The sequence below is a fragment of the Pleuronectes platessa genome, chromosome 16, assembly GCF_947347685.1.
Source record: "Pleuronectes platessa chromosome 16, fPlePla1.1, whole genome shotgun sequence".
Lineage (NCBI taxonomy): Eukaryota > Metazoa > Chordata > Actinopteri > Pleuronectiformes > Pleuronectidae > Pleuronectes > Pleuronectes platessa.
This window is the reverse complement of record NC_070641.1, coordinates 9579342-9593511: the sequence shown is the minus strand read 5'-3', so window position 1 is coordinate 9593511 and position 14170 is coordinate 9579342. Positions and strand designations below refer to the sequence as shown.

Here is a 14170-nt window from a genome sequence, read left to right as displayed (position 1 = left end):
AATACCTCTTTAGAGAAGCATTAATAATATATGTTGATTAAGAAAAAGGGCCATAAATAATTTCTAACACTTTCTTTACTTTGAATGAAGGTTCAGTGTGTAGAATTTAGTGAAATCTAGTGGTGAAGTTGCACATTGCAGATGAACACCCTTCACCTGACCCTCCCCTTCCAAACATGAAAGAGAACCTTTGGGAGCCTTCAGTTGGCACCTGGATTTTTAACCTGAATTCAAATAATCGATTATGACAAATACTGGCTCACTACTTTATGACAAACTCCATCTTTACCTCTGCTAAGGAGGATATATTCTTACCCCTGAAACTTGGTGGAAGGAGGTGGTTTGGGACAAGAAATAACCCATTCAATTTTAGAGTGAATCCAAGATTTTCTTTACCACTTGTTTAACATTGTGAGATAGTTATATATATATATATATATATATATATATATATATTTTTTACATTTCCACTGATTTCTCAGCAAATTATTCATGGTTCTTCAATATTTAAAAAATCTGCCATATTTAGGGAGCTGATATCTACAAGCTTGTGCAATTTGTTGGAGCTGGATTGAATTGAATGGGACAACTGGTCCTCGGTTGAGGTACTTGCTCTACTGAGTTTGTTATTGTTTAGATTGAGGGTCGGCAGAAAAGTACATTGTGGATTTGAAATCCTTCACAGCCATCAACAACTATGTTAATAACCAAATTCTGCTTTACTCTCACCACATGGGAAAGAGCATTGAAGTAGCATTGTTAAGATAAAGGGTCTGTGTCTGTGTGTCTGTGTAGAGCTTTTCTACTGGTGATGACCACTCAAAGCACTTTACTGTACACGTTTTCGAATCACCAATTCATTGAGTGCAGCAAATCTATAATACACTAGGAGCAATTTGGGGTTCAGTATCTTGGACACTGAGGTGCCTTTGGAGACAGGGATTGAACCGCCGACCTGTTAGTGGACCACCCAAACTACCTCCTGAGCCACAGCTGCCCAAAGAGTGCATACTCTCTCAGTTCCCATTTGACATGAGAGCACACACCTACTAGTTTTTTCACCAGATACTGCTTTAGATTCATGCAGTAATTATATGCACTGAAGTGTTAGATCTTATTGTTCCGAGAAACCTCTGCCGTGTGTGAGTTACCGCTCTACCATGCAATCAGTATGTTTCCAATGAGTTGCTGTTGGACTATGGCTGACCTGCAGGCAATTTCCGAAGCCTAAATATCTGTTAAATGAACTGAGACTGAACTGACGGTGAACTCCTGCCTACAGCAGCTCCCAGATAAGAGTCCCTGGCAATGTGTAGAATATAAATACAAGTTTACCAAAAAACCAGGGGTCCTTCTACACAATAGCATTTAAATAAAATGCTTTGCTGTGAAATTAAATAAACTGGTCCCTGTGAGGATAATCCGCCCTCAGCCGATACTGCCAATACTAACTACTACAATCATTCTTTTCTACTTTAAAGGAAATCCTCAAATTGAATGTCATCTTTTCCTTTATTGCTTCATTCCCGAGTAATATGATTCGTGCATGTATGAGCTGGAGGAAGAAGCATCATTAGACTGAATTAATGAAACGTATGTGCAGCCAAAGGGTTGAGGGCAGATATAGCACTCTAAGTTCCAGCCCTCACTACCAACACTGTTGGATTTTCTTAAATGTACTAATAAAATAGTGAAACCCGACCAGCATACCAATTCGAGATTCATATGGCCCTATTTATATATATCACTCATACTTGCACAGCCATCAGGGGCCATTTTGGGTTCAGTATCTTGACCAAGGACACTTCAGCATGCGGAATGAGGTAGAAGGGGATCGAACCATTGACCTTGTGGTTAGTGGACGACCTGTCCAGAGCAACAGCCGCCTGTTTAACAGAACAAGTAATCATGGATCCGAATTATACAGCAACTTAACTCAATAACTTTCTATTAGGTGAATATATTTCCTGTAAGTAAAATGGATGCAGTGATGAACACAGAGCATCGTCTTCGGATTCTACAGTTCCCCTCCATGACTTCCAACTCACTTGAAGACAAAGTAATGGAACGACTGGTGAACACAGTGAAGCATTTATCAGCTTAAGTGCCAGATATTTCCCTCGGGAGGTGGTGGGGAGCAAATCAAAGGCAAAAGAGAATGAATATTGGACTTTTGTCTGCCTGGTGGACGGAAACACGACTCCAGGCGAGTGGAACTGTTGCTCAGTTGTCTGCACAACGTGTGAGTGGCTGAAAATAATAATTCCAGGTTTAGCATCCAAATTATAAAAACAGACCATTTTAGCTGAGGTAAATTTGTCACAAACTAGTTGGTAGACAGGGTCATACATAAATATAAAAAAAACAGAACAGCTGTTCACATGATCCAGAACTAGGCTTGCAAAGGGGTGGACGCTTTCCGGTAAATTTTCGGAAACTTTCCGGAAACTTTCCATGGGAATATTGAGCTCGGGAATTTTGGGAATTTTGAAAAAATAAATAAATACGCAAACTAAACGCTGAGCAATAAAAACATCATTCAAAACTCTATTTTAAAGATGTATGGAATGCAGCACACGCTGCACGTTGAATTTCAACCCTGCACTGTGCATTTCTCCATAACATGCACAGATAATTGCCAGCATCCTGCACACTACAGCAGGGCTATTGAGGCCTTCTGTAGTGTGCAGGAATAGTCAGGTAAGTTTCGATGATATTACTGGGGAAAATATATTAACATGCTGATTGAGGATTGTTCATCTGTCCATCTAGCCTATTTCTATTAATTTATCCAAGAATTTGTAAAATATTTTTAAAGACGATTCCAATTGTTTGGCTAACTATTTATATCTCTGGCATTGCATTAGTGTTTTTTTACAAGCTTTTTCCTCATCTTATTCTACAGAACAATGCCACGTGCACTAGCTCATGTATGGAGACATTTCACCCCAGCCAATGTAGAAGGAAAGGCGGTGTACATTTGCAAATACTGTGCAAAGACCTATGTTAACAATGACACAAAGATCCAGAAGCATATAGTCAAGTGCCCAAAGTTTCCTCAGGGCCCAAATCTGCCTATGACAAAACACAATTTCCAGTTTATTCCCGCTAATTCCCGAAAGTTCCCGTAAATTTCCATATATTCCCGTAAATTTCCATTTATTCCCATGGAAAGTTTCCAACTTTGAATATTCCCGGAATTTTGCAACCCTATCCAGAACTGATGCGAGTCCTTACATGATCATCTGAGCTCCTGATTTCTGTCCAGTGAACAAGCTGATTGAGTTTCACAATGTCATCATTAGTTCAGCACAGAGATCGGTACATGTTTGTGCGTAGCTTCTGGTGTAAATAAGACTGCAAATGGAGTCGGATCTTTTGTGCACAGTGCTTCTCCTTCACATCTTTCTTTAACCTCGTGACGAATTCCATCGGGGTCAAGGACGAGTGAAAACTAGAATGTTTTTGATTTATCGAATGCAGGCCTGTGTTTGTGTCAACATGGCTGCTGGGAAAAAGGTCTGTTACAAATCAACTTTATTATCAAATTTGTCAACAGAGTTGTTTCCTGAGTCGCCACTGAGACCAACACAGTAGATCACATCGGGCAGTTCTCATATCTTTGCATGTGTTTGAGAGAAGTCTTTTTTAAATACTACTGCTGGTTAAGGCCAACGTATACATCTGGCTTGCTGCTATGTTGTAGAACTAGACCTACTTGAAACATGTAAACACAGAGATTTTATACAACAGACATCTGGAGCTCTATGGTCGATTCTTGGTACGCCAGGGAGGTTATTTATTTTTTCATCTTCGTTTGTTTGTTTGTTAATAAGGAGGATTAGGTGAACACAAATTTGTAGAGTGATGTGATATATGACCGGAGGAAGAACCAACTGAACTTAGATCCAGATCAGGGGTCAGATCCAGAATCTTATTCACCCTCTTTATGATTGTGTGATTCTTTTATTCAACATTTTCATTGATTTCTGAGAGAATAATTAATGGATCCTGAGGTATAACTCATGTTTAAGGGACCGGTATTTATGTGTGTGATTAATCGGTTTTAGATCCAAATAAAAATATGGATCTAGTGAATTTAAATGTGGTTTAATTAAGGGATTGTTGGGCCTTGGCAGAGGTAGGAACTCTCCCGAGTGCCCTTTTAGGTCCCATTTACTCTGTTTAATTTATTTGTTTTTATATTTTTATTCTTATTTGTCATTGTAGATTGTTGGCAAGTACACCTCTACGGCCCTGACTAAATCTTAATCAATCTATCTGCATGGTGATTTTTCATCTAGAGCCACAATTAAATCAAATTTTAATCATTTGTTGTTTACGACCAAATAGATGTGAAACTTTTGATATTCCCATCAGCCTCAGTTGTGCCAGGGCTAATGAAAATGAATGTACACATGCTACACCATAAATAAATAAAGATGGATGACACATCTCCACTGTAAAAGTAAATCAAAAATATTCCTAATACTTAAGCAGCCGGCCACCAGGGGGCATTTAAGATGTTTTGGCTTCACTTTTGGGGAGCTGTCATATTGTCCATCTTCATATACAATCTCTGTGCTGAAATAAGATGTGAACATGCTAAACGTACCTGCTAAATTGTGTGTGTGAAAAATCTCTGCACGGTAGTTTGAGCCTATGGCTACTTTCTCATCTTCTCTTGTTTTCTTCCATTTCATAAATTCACTTAAAATTCTTTTAATGTTTTTATTTAACCCCACATGTTTTTATATATCGTGCATATCATATAAAGCATTTTGAATTCCCTTTTTGTTGAGATGTTTCAGAGAAGTAAATGTGCCCCGCTATGTCTCACCACGACAGGACTGCCACCACTGCAAAACAACTTTTTTCATTTAATTGTTTCACATTAAAAACACACACTGAATGCTGCATCACACAATGAGAAAATGCTGTTCTGCGATAACAATTGAAGCCAAAGTAGAGAGAAGAAACAGCCAGAGTTTCTGCCGCCGAGAGAAAGGAGACGCGCTTGTCTCACACCTCTGCAGGTTGGCTGAGGATCCTGTTTGTCTGAAGCCACAACATGAGATAATACACAGAGACAGCAGGCTGAGTCACAGATGGGAAATCATGATCCAAACAGTCTCACAAAGCACTTGAATTCATTCCTACCTGTAATTACATTACCAAGATGACAGAGACCATGCGAGGATGATCATGGACTAGAAACAGAAAACTCAGATAACACTTAATCGTCCAAAATGGTCTCACACTAGCTTTTGGTGTAAAGCCATACAGTATATATATATACATGTAACTGTTGTTTCTGAGGACAGTGAAGGTTGAGCTAGACCTGCATTGAAAAATATGCCCGGTGCTCTTAGCAGAGTGTGTACTTCAATTTTAGCATGACATTCAACTATACCCCAGGGCCGGGTCTAGGCAGGGGCAAGAGGGGGCCTGGCCCCCTCAAATAAATGTTGTGCCCCCTCAAACTAAATAGGGTTAGGGTTAGGGTTAGGCACAATGCCCCCTCAAGATTTGTGGCTGCCCCCTCATACATGCCTGTCTAGACCCGGCCCTGCCCCATAATGCTACGGCCCGTTACACAACATCCCCCCCCCCCCACTGAGAGTCGCAGATTGAGTAACAGTATGACAACATGTGACAGATGAGTCGTCCCTTCCAGCCACGGAGATGATGTTTTACCAACGTTCTTTAAAATTGGCATTCAGGTATGTCTGCGTGGTACCCGCTTTCATGAGAGAGAAAAAACACAGATATTTACACCGCTACACAGCAGATCCCGTATCTTAAAATAAAATAAACAAAACAAGGTTTCCTGGCTGAACCTTCCTCGTAGTGCTTTTTTATATATATTTTTTTTAATTATTAAGCCTAGGGAGGTTGTTATTTTTGGCTGAGAATTTTTTTTGCCATCCTTGATAAAAATTATAGTAGCTGTCTGAAACATCACCCTGACATTCTCTTAATAAAATAATGTGTTTATGACAACCTGCATACATTAATTTACTACCTCTGTCTGGCCAGCAAATAAATTCAGATTCTACTTCAGTGCCCTGTCCAGACCTGGCATTAACGTCCGTCTCAGGAGCGGGTGAACTGATCACAAGTGGACAGCTCTAAGTTATAGGTGTGAACCCACCTTAGATTAATTGAGGACACGTTTGAGAACCAATCACTCAGATCCCATTCGGAAGTGGTCTGGGACACCTGTGACCACATTCTTTTTGCAGCGTCAACACAATTGTGTCCTGGGCCACATTGAAGGACCAACTACTCAACTGACTAGGTTTCCTATACATTGATTTATTAGTGGCCATTTACATTGACCCCCAACATAGTGATTTTTTGTATTTAAATTTGTAACACAAACACATACACCACATTCTCTCATACACACACACAAACACACACAAACACATTGACATCAGACCTGTCTGTCATAGTCAGACTGGCGAAACATATACAGCAATGATATACGTGTTTATTTGCATATAGAGAGGTGTTCGACTGGGATCTGTTCACAAGTGGTCACTGGTGACGCATGCTAATGCCAGGCGTGGACAGGGTCTGTCAGCTGGCTGCTGTGGCGAGGGGCAGCAGCCACAAGTCATTTATTCACATAAATTGACAGTGAAAGCATGACATCCTTTAAAGGTGTCTGTAGAGCAGCTTTACACCCAATGAGTCATGTAGCAAACATGCCTTCAGTAAACTGATTTAACTGAAACAGACAGGTGGAAAAAAAAGAAGCAAAAATTCAGGCTGCAAAAATGTTCATGGTTCAATCTACAGTAAATAAAGCAAAACGATAGTGTTTTATTCCTCAGTTACACTCTGACCTCAAACGTCCCTTCTAACCCAAGATGGCAGAGTAAGAAACGTGTTCCTCAGAATCGATTTTCAGAGACGGCGCTGTCACCTCTGAGCTTTGATTTTAAACAACCATGTGTTCAATCTGTACATTCGAAGGATGATGCCTGACCAGGGCCCGTTTCGCGAGCCTGTCCTGCAGACAGAGGGACAAATGGCACACATGTACAGTAAAGCAACACTGCAGTCCAGCGTATGCATCAGCAAAGAGAGCAAGGTAGATCGACGCATGCATTTTGGACAGTTCCAATCCAACTTTGTACAGTTCATTTGGCATTGAGCAACATATGAATGTGTTACACAGATATGCTGCACAGGGATGGGCCCTCTTTTGGGCAGGTCCCCCACCAAGTCTGTGATTTTCTGTGTGCGTGTATGTTGAGACTCAGACCACATGCAGGTCTGGCATAGTGGAGGCCACCCTCCCACTACAGCCCAGTACAGGGTGACAGAGAGGGCTGATAAGTCCAGCCAACAGCTCCTTAATCCCCATTAGTGCCTCAGACAGGTTGGTGTGACAGAGCACAGCGGCGTCCCCAGACCAACCCCTGTTCTTGTATTTGTCTCTTCCCCTCCCCTGTTAGGTCCCTGCATAGTGCCCTAAGCGAGGATGCAGCGCCACCCAGTGGGGGCAGCCTCTGGATGTGTGGCTCTGGGGGGGAGGGGGAGGGCCTCAGCAGGCAATCTCCTCCAGGGTGCCCAGCGTCGTCTGCAGCGGGACCGTCACAGTGTGGCTGATGGACTCTGAGTGGTTTGCCACCGCGTCACAGGAACTCTGAGGAAGAAGATTTAAAGAGTTGAAACAGTGCTCAGTACTCTCAGACGTGGGGACGGCTGTGTTAGCCACTTACTCGCTACACAGCACTAAACAAAACGGATGAAGAGAACAGAAAGAAAGAGAAAAGAGAAAACAAGAAGCCGTCGGCACACAGAAAAATGAAAAGCTGTCATGTTTTGTTGTGCAGCGTTTTGACTTTTACCGGAGATAAACTGACATTTAATGACAAAGTGAGGGATTGCTTGAAGGTCAATCAATGCATGAACGGCAGCTTCGGGGCTTCTCTTTCAACATTCGAGCTTTATCAGAGCTCAATACTTTTGGATTAAAGTTTACTCAGTTTCTTCTAGAGATTAATTTACACCACTGCATTTTTTTAAACCAAGACTCTAATGGAGTCATATATTCAGGCAAGGCGAAGCAGGTTGTATAAAAGTCCTAGCCTGACGTTGTCAGACTCACAATTCTAGTCAGAATGTGAGTCTGAGACCGCTCCATTGGGCTGTGATTATGGGGCGTATTTCAACTGACCAGGAAGCAAAATTCTTCTTCGCACAATTGGATAGACCTACAACCAATCAGAGCAACGTAGTATGTGACGTATGCTAAGCAACGCATTGTGAGTTATTTACTAACGCCGGGTTCACACCGGACGCTTCAGCGCAGCGCCAAGCCTTAAATAACAGCTGGCTCCCATCCACTCCCATGTTAAAACTTTGTGCCGGTCACACCGGCGGCTGAAGCACCGCGAGGCAGCCTTGGCGCAGCGCGGTGCTTCAGCCTACGGTGTGACTGGCACAAAGCCGTGCAGCGATCTACTGGATCAACGGGTGATATTATTAGCGCTGCCCGGCGGTTCAGCGTCGCTTCAGTGTCCGTTGTGAACAGCCAAGCGCCGGGGCGATAGGGATTAGCGCGGTGCTCTGGCATCGCCTCCACGTTCTGTGTTCCTCTTTCAAAATGAATGCGCTGTCGATGTCTTCTAAAACAAACTCAATGGCAGCATCTACACATCTCAGCTCGCCAGCGGCAGGCATGTTTGTTGAAAACGAATTCAACCCAAGGGCACTTTGATGACGTGGTTGATTACGTTACCGTTGATCATCTGTCAATCATCGTATAAAGCCCGCCCTGACAATCTGATTGGCCCGGTCGGGCATAATTTTTTCCCAACGGAGCGACTCCAGACCGAACTGCCCAACCAAAAATGTTGTGGGCGGGGCTAAGTTCGTCTGGCATCCAGGCTATAAAAGTCCCACAGCTAATAAGGGAATCGTAGCTTCTTGCGTTTTAGACGTTGTGACTCGTCTGAATGTAAACGGATACTTATTTAAATGGAAATGTGATGGTTTAGCTGATAAATAATAATAGGCCGGATAATCAGTGACTAACCTTTGTACTGAATTTAAATGAAGCATTGTATAAGTGCAGACGGAGCTAAGTAGCTGTGCCTCTATTAACTTCATTTATGATTCATCATCAGTGGCTCATTCATGCTGATGCTGCAGCGACAGCGTTGACCGACTATAAAGATGGACGACATGACAGCTCCTCAAAAGTGAAGCCCAAGCATCTTGATGGCCCCCTGGTGGTTGGCTGCAATATAGGTCATAAACCCTGCCTCCTCCATGGTAGTGGATGTGACATGGACCAAACTGCAAAGTCAAAGTATTTGTCAATTTATATTTTTTCAAAGATGCTTTCTGTAATTTTTGTCACGCTTATGTATGTACAAGAGTATATCAAGTTCGGATTTAATTAAATATTTGATGCTTTAAAAAGAGTGCGAGACCTCATGATGGACAGCTGAGATTGACTCACGATTGGTTGAGTGAATGGATCGGCGGGACCTCGATACCACAGCTCCAACATGATCAGAGTGAATCTACACGCTACACAAACTCAGAGCACTCTACGGAGAAGACTGACAAGTGATGGGGTTAAAGGACGCTCTTACCACATCCTCCGCATGACTCTCCTCCTCCTCATCCCGACTCAGTAGCTCCAGTAGTCTTTCCTTTACCACCTGTAGAACATGGAATAAACGTCAGACCGCACTTCATTCAGTCTGCTAAAGAAGACTCGCCTTGCAATTAATGGTTGTACAGGAACATTGAGCTTCAAAGCAAGTAATTAGGAGGCAAATTTGGCAACAAACTAGCGAAATTATTTCAGCATGAGAGCTTTTGAAAGTTGCTTTGGAGTTGCTTTTCTAAGGGACATGAGGGTTTCTTATCAGTATTGCTCCAATACCCCGATTAAAAAGAAAAAAAAAATCTGTGAAATTGCTTTTCACAGACAACCCTGCAGGAGGCATGGACTGTTATGTGTGTGTCCCGTGCAGCTGAAAGCAGCGTGACAAACTCTAAAGTGCAAAATTGTTTGAAAAGTACAATTACCAGGTCCTTCATCTCAGTCAGCTCTGAAGTAAATCTAACACTATCTGCTTTTTGGATCAGTGATTATGTTTCTGTTGTCAGATGTCATGGTCAATGCTCTAAATCTAATTTCACTTTAGAAAACATTAAAAGGCAATGAGTGTGTGGAGGGAGACGCGCGGATGTACGGGAGAAACTGCTTCAACTGCAATTAGACACCGACCTCATAAGCATAGTCGAACAGCTCTAGGATGGTGAGGATGCTGGCTCCAATGAACAGACCCATCTGACCTCCAATGTCACCTGTGGAGGGCCACACCCACAGTCACATGACGAGAGAAGTAGAAAGAGACAAAAAAAAAAGTGAATTGAGTGACTACAACTGCATAGTTAAGGAAAACGGTCTCTCCCTGGAAATTCAAAAAAGTCCTTTAGAATGCACACCCACACAAACACACGCAAATACCATACATAGCAGTTATCTTGCAATTAACAGGGTCATCGACCTATGGGCGTCGATTAAAATAGCAGCACACACAGAATTATTGTATAGAAATAAAGGAGTTGCCTGACAGCCTTGACCTTAGTTGTACCGGACGGTTTTAACTGCTGGAACAGGCGACTGTGCTAAAGGGTTAGAACGGTGACCTGGACGCCCATCTTTGATTAAAGGATGTTAAGTTTAAATATATATAAAAATCGCATGACCTAGAGATGTCCCCAGCAGCTGACTCCACGCAAGAATTGGCCCTGCAAGGTCCAAGACAATTTGAAACACTAGGTGGCATTATGAGTCATGATTAATCTGTACATTTCGTTTTTGTAAATTTGGTCAAATATGTGATATTAAAACCAACATCAAAGAGCAGTCATATACTCTCATTTATGGCTCAAAACACAGATCTGAATTTGAAGTTTCTCTTTACTTTTCACACTATCTTTGAAATCATCCGTGGGTCAGGGGAAGACTCTTTCCCAGCAGTCAGAGCATTAAATTAAACAACAACATGGCTGTCTCTAACCTCCACTTAGTGAAACCTACCCAGCAAGCCTGCAACCTCATAGGCTTTCTTCTGCTCGATGGTCTCGTAGTTCAGAGCCTCAAAGAACACGTCCAGCACCAAGATGTTGTCTCTGCAAAAGGCAATCACATTAATGAACCCCACACAAAGGCAATCACTGGAGAAGCAGCATCATCAATCAGCAGCAGGCCCGTCCATTTCCCACACAACGGAAAAGAAGCGGGAAAGCCCGACCCCTGTGTGGGAGGTGGACACGCTCGCAATCAAGGTGAGAGGTGGTGCAGCTGGGTGCCGCAGACAGAGGCGGGAACTGATGTATTAACTCTGCTGCGTGATTTTCATGATTTTATATTTTATATAGAAATCGCTGTACGCTCTTATCACCACTAACTCTCTTGACACAATAATCGAAGGCCAGCTGGATAAACGGCTGTAGAAACTGGGGGGTGTAACTCTGACATTGGCGTTCCTCCATCACCGTGAGGCGCAGCGGTGAGTGCTGTGCAGGGAGCAGCCTCTGAGCCGGATGCCGAAGCAGAATACCCCCTGTGTCGCGATGGCATGTATTTCCCTTTTAATGCCTGTCAGGTTAAGTGGAATTAAAATGGAACTTGCTGAACATGATGATGATTGATGTAAATGTGTTCGCCTGCCTTTGTGCATTGATGGTGGATGAATGTACTCTACCGCTGTTTCATGAAACAAAAGTCCGGCCACAGATTTGACCTGATCCACCTACACACAGTGGCTATACCTTCACCAAGGAGGTTACATTCTCATTGCCGTCTTATAACAAGGATTGCAGGAACTGATTATTCTGGTATTTTACCTGTATCAGCTGTCTTTTATTCTTTTTATGGCCAGAAACTTATGATAAAACCTAATAAGAGTCTTTGCATATCAGTTTTTCATAAATTTAAACTAAATGTACGTAAAATTGTCATTTTCAAGGTTTCAATCAATTTAGTAGATTTATGTCATATTATGGCAAAAGTACTTATTTATCATTCAATCAATGTAAACAGATAATCTCTATATTTGTCTCTTGCCGAGCCTGCAGGAGGAACAAACGTAACAACGAGGAGACGAGGAAGGTCAGCTACTCACGTGATGTACTTCTCCGTCTTGTTAAACTTCTTCTGCAGGTAGCGGGCCGAGGTCTTGCTGGGGATTTTGACCATGGACAGCTCTTTGTTGTAGCGGGTCATGTTGCACGGCGTCCTACACAAGCAGTTACTGCTCTCCACGGCCGACAGTTTAGCTACACGCAGGAGAGGGTGATGGAGAGGGGACGGGTGTAGAATCAGAGGGAGAATGGACCGGGACGTGGGTGGATGGGGGTGACCAGGGAGAGATGCTCTTTTAGATACAAAGTGAGACTTCCACTTACAGAGACCCAGATATACTGAGACAACCAGTTTAAGGGCAGTAAATAAACCAGATGGGTTGTTTATTTCCCACACAGTTCCCTAATAAAGTCTCTAATAAGAAATACTATTGGAGGTGTGATTCCTAAGGCTCTGTCTACTGATGAGAGTGAATATTTGCTGAAAACTGGAAACCTTGTTTGACTGAGGGCTTCAGCACTGCAACAAGGTCGTCAAACAAAAGTCTGGTTTTGTATTTGGATCATTTTTATTGGGATCATCTCTGGGCAGACTGAGCAGATGCAATACAAATTAGTGTGTCGTCTCAACAATCCATATATCAAAAATAAAGAAGATGTAAGTGTAATCTATGAAATGGATCAAATTAGGTAAAGTCCGCTTGTATAAAATAAATGATGCTATCACACAGGATTTAAACAGGGAAACTTCTTACTGTGAGATGACAGTGCTAATCACTGCACCACCTTTCCAACCATCATGAGCTCTTTTGATATTTCAATACATTTTAAACTTGGGTCAAAAATTCAATAAGATAAATGAATATACACAATGGTAAATGGTAGAGTCCCTATATGCTTTCTTGCGTTTAAAATGTAAGAGAATTAAAATATATTATAAATATAAATAAATATAATTGATCTATAATTTAAATGCAATCACGATGAATAAACGAACAAGCTGTTTGTTAAGTCATTTATCAAGCAAACATGCCAAAGAGTTGCTGGTTTCAGATTCTAAAATATCTCTTTCATATATTATATTCAAAAATTAGAAGTCACTTTGTATTGGAAGATGCACTAGGGCTTTCACATAAAGTCATGCAGTTCATAGAAAACCAAGCTAAATCAGGCTTTCAAATTGGGACACTGGTTAAAGAAAGACACAGCTCCATTCATCAGTTTAATCAGCAACATCTTTGTAGAAGCTATAAACTGTAAGTGCCAATGCCTGTTCAATGCTCATTAACGCTTATTTCACTCAATCTATAACAGTTTTGTGCTGAGAGCATCAGGAATGCTTTTTCTGAGACCCAACTTATTCTTGCTGTGTGAGTACACACACTATACCTAAAAACACGGGGCTACAGATAACCCACCGCCTGTGCGCGTTGAGTCATGTAGATGTTTACTCCATACAGGCTCTGACGACAGTAGAAGTCCATGTCATCGTCGATGTCTCAGAGGAGAGGATGTAAAGGCACCGACTACAAACATGCCCTCCAGCGGCATCTGTAGCACAGCCTTTACCCTGACACAGACAAAGTCCTGGTGCAGAAACGCCAAGCTCTATTCCCAGCTCTGCTTTGACAGCCTGACTCACAGAGAGATGATTTCGTCTTAAGCCCACAGCCTCCTCTATAACGCCGACCCTCACGCACTGACGGTAATATTAAGCGACACAAGCTTTTCAAACACAGCTCCATCAAAAGCTTCTCTGACACCAAGGATGCTCACCCTTCTCGCAAATAACTTGTCTGAGCTAAATTTTTGAAGTTCCAGAGTTGAATTCATTTTCAATTTATTTCCCAGTGCAAAAAGAAAAAAGAAAAAAAACCTTCTTTCTTTGGACTCCAAATTTTAAATCTTCCTAGAACGGAGCCTGTATTCTCAGAATGGCAGAGCTGTAGAGAAGTAAATGTTATCAGCCTTATTCCTCAGTGAGGCTGCTCAGTGGCAAACCTGCAGATCAGAGAGCACGAGGCAGCCATCCCCCACGGTG

General features: G+C 42.2%; 1 protein-coding gene across 2 annotated transcripts in view; it reads right to left on the bottom strand.

Moving 5' to 3' along the window:
* Positions 1 to 4860: 4860 nt before the first annotated feature.
* The window catches only part of asic2 (acid-sensing (proton-gated) ion channel 2), a 409791-nt gene continuing 400481 nt past the window's right edge, over positions 4861 to 14170 (bottom strand). For both annotated transcript variants that reach the window (XM_053443255.1, XM_053443254.1), the window contains exons 6-10: positions 12171 to 12324; positions 11084 to 11175; positions 10265 to 10344; positions 9621 to 9689; positions 4861 to 7660 (exon numbers count right to left, since the gene is read on the bottom strand). In XM_053443255.1, the coding sequence (XP_053299230.1) occupies positions 7559 to 7660; positions 9621 to 9689; positions 10265 to 10344; positions 11084 to 11175; positions 12171 to 12324 (497 nt within the window). In that variant the 3' untranslated portion in view covers positions 4861 to 7558. The remainder of the gene's footprint in view (positions 7661 to 9620; positions 9690 to 10264; positions 10345 to 11083; positions 11176 to 12170; positions 12325 to 14170) is intronic.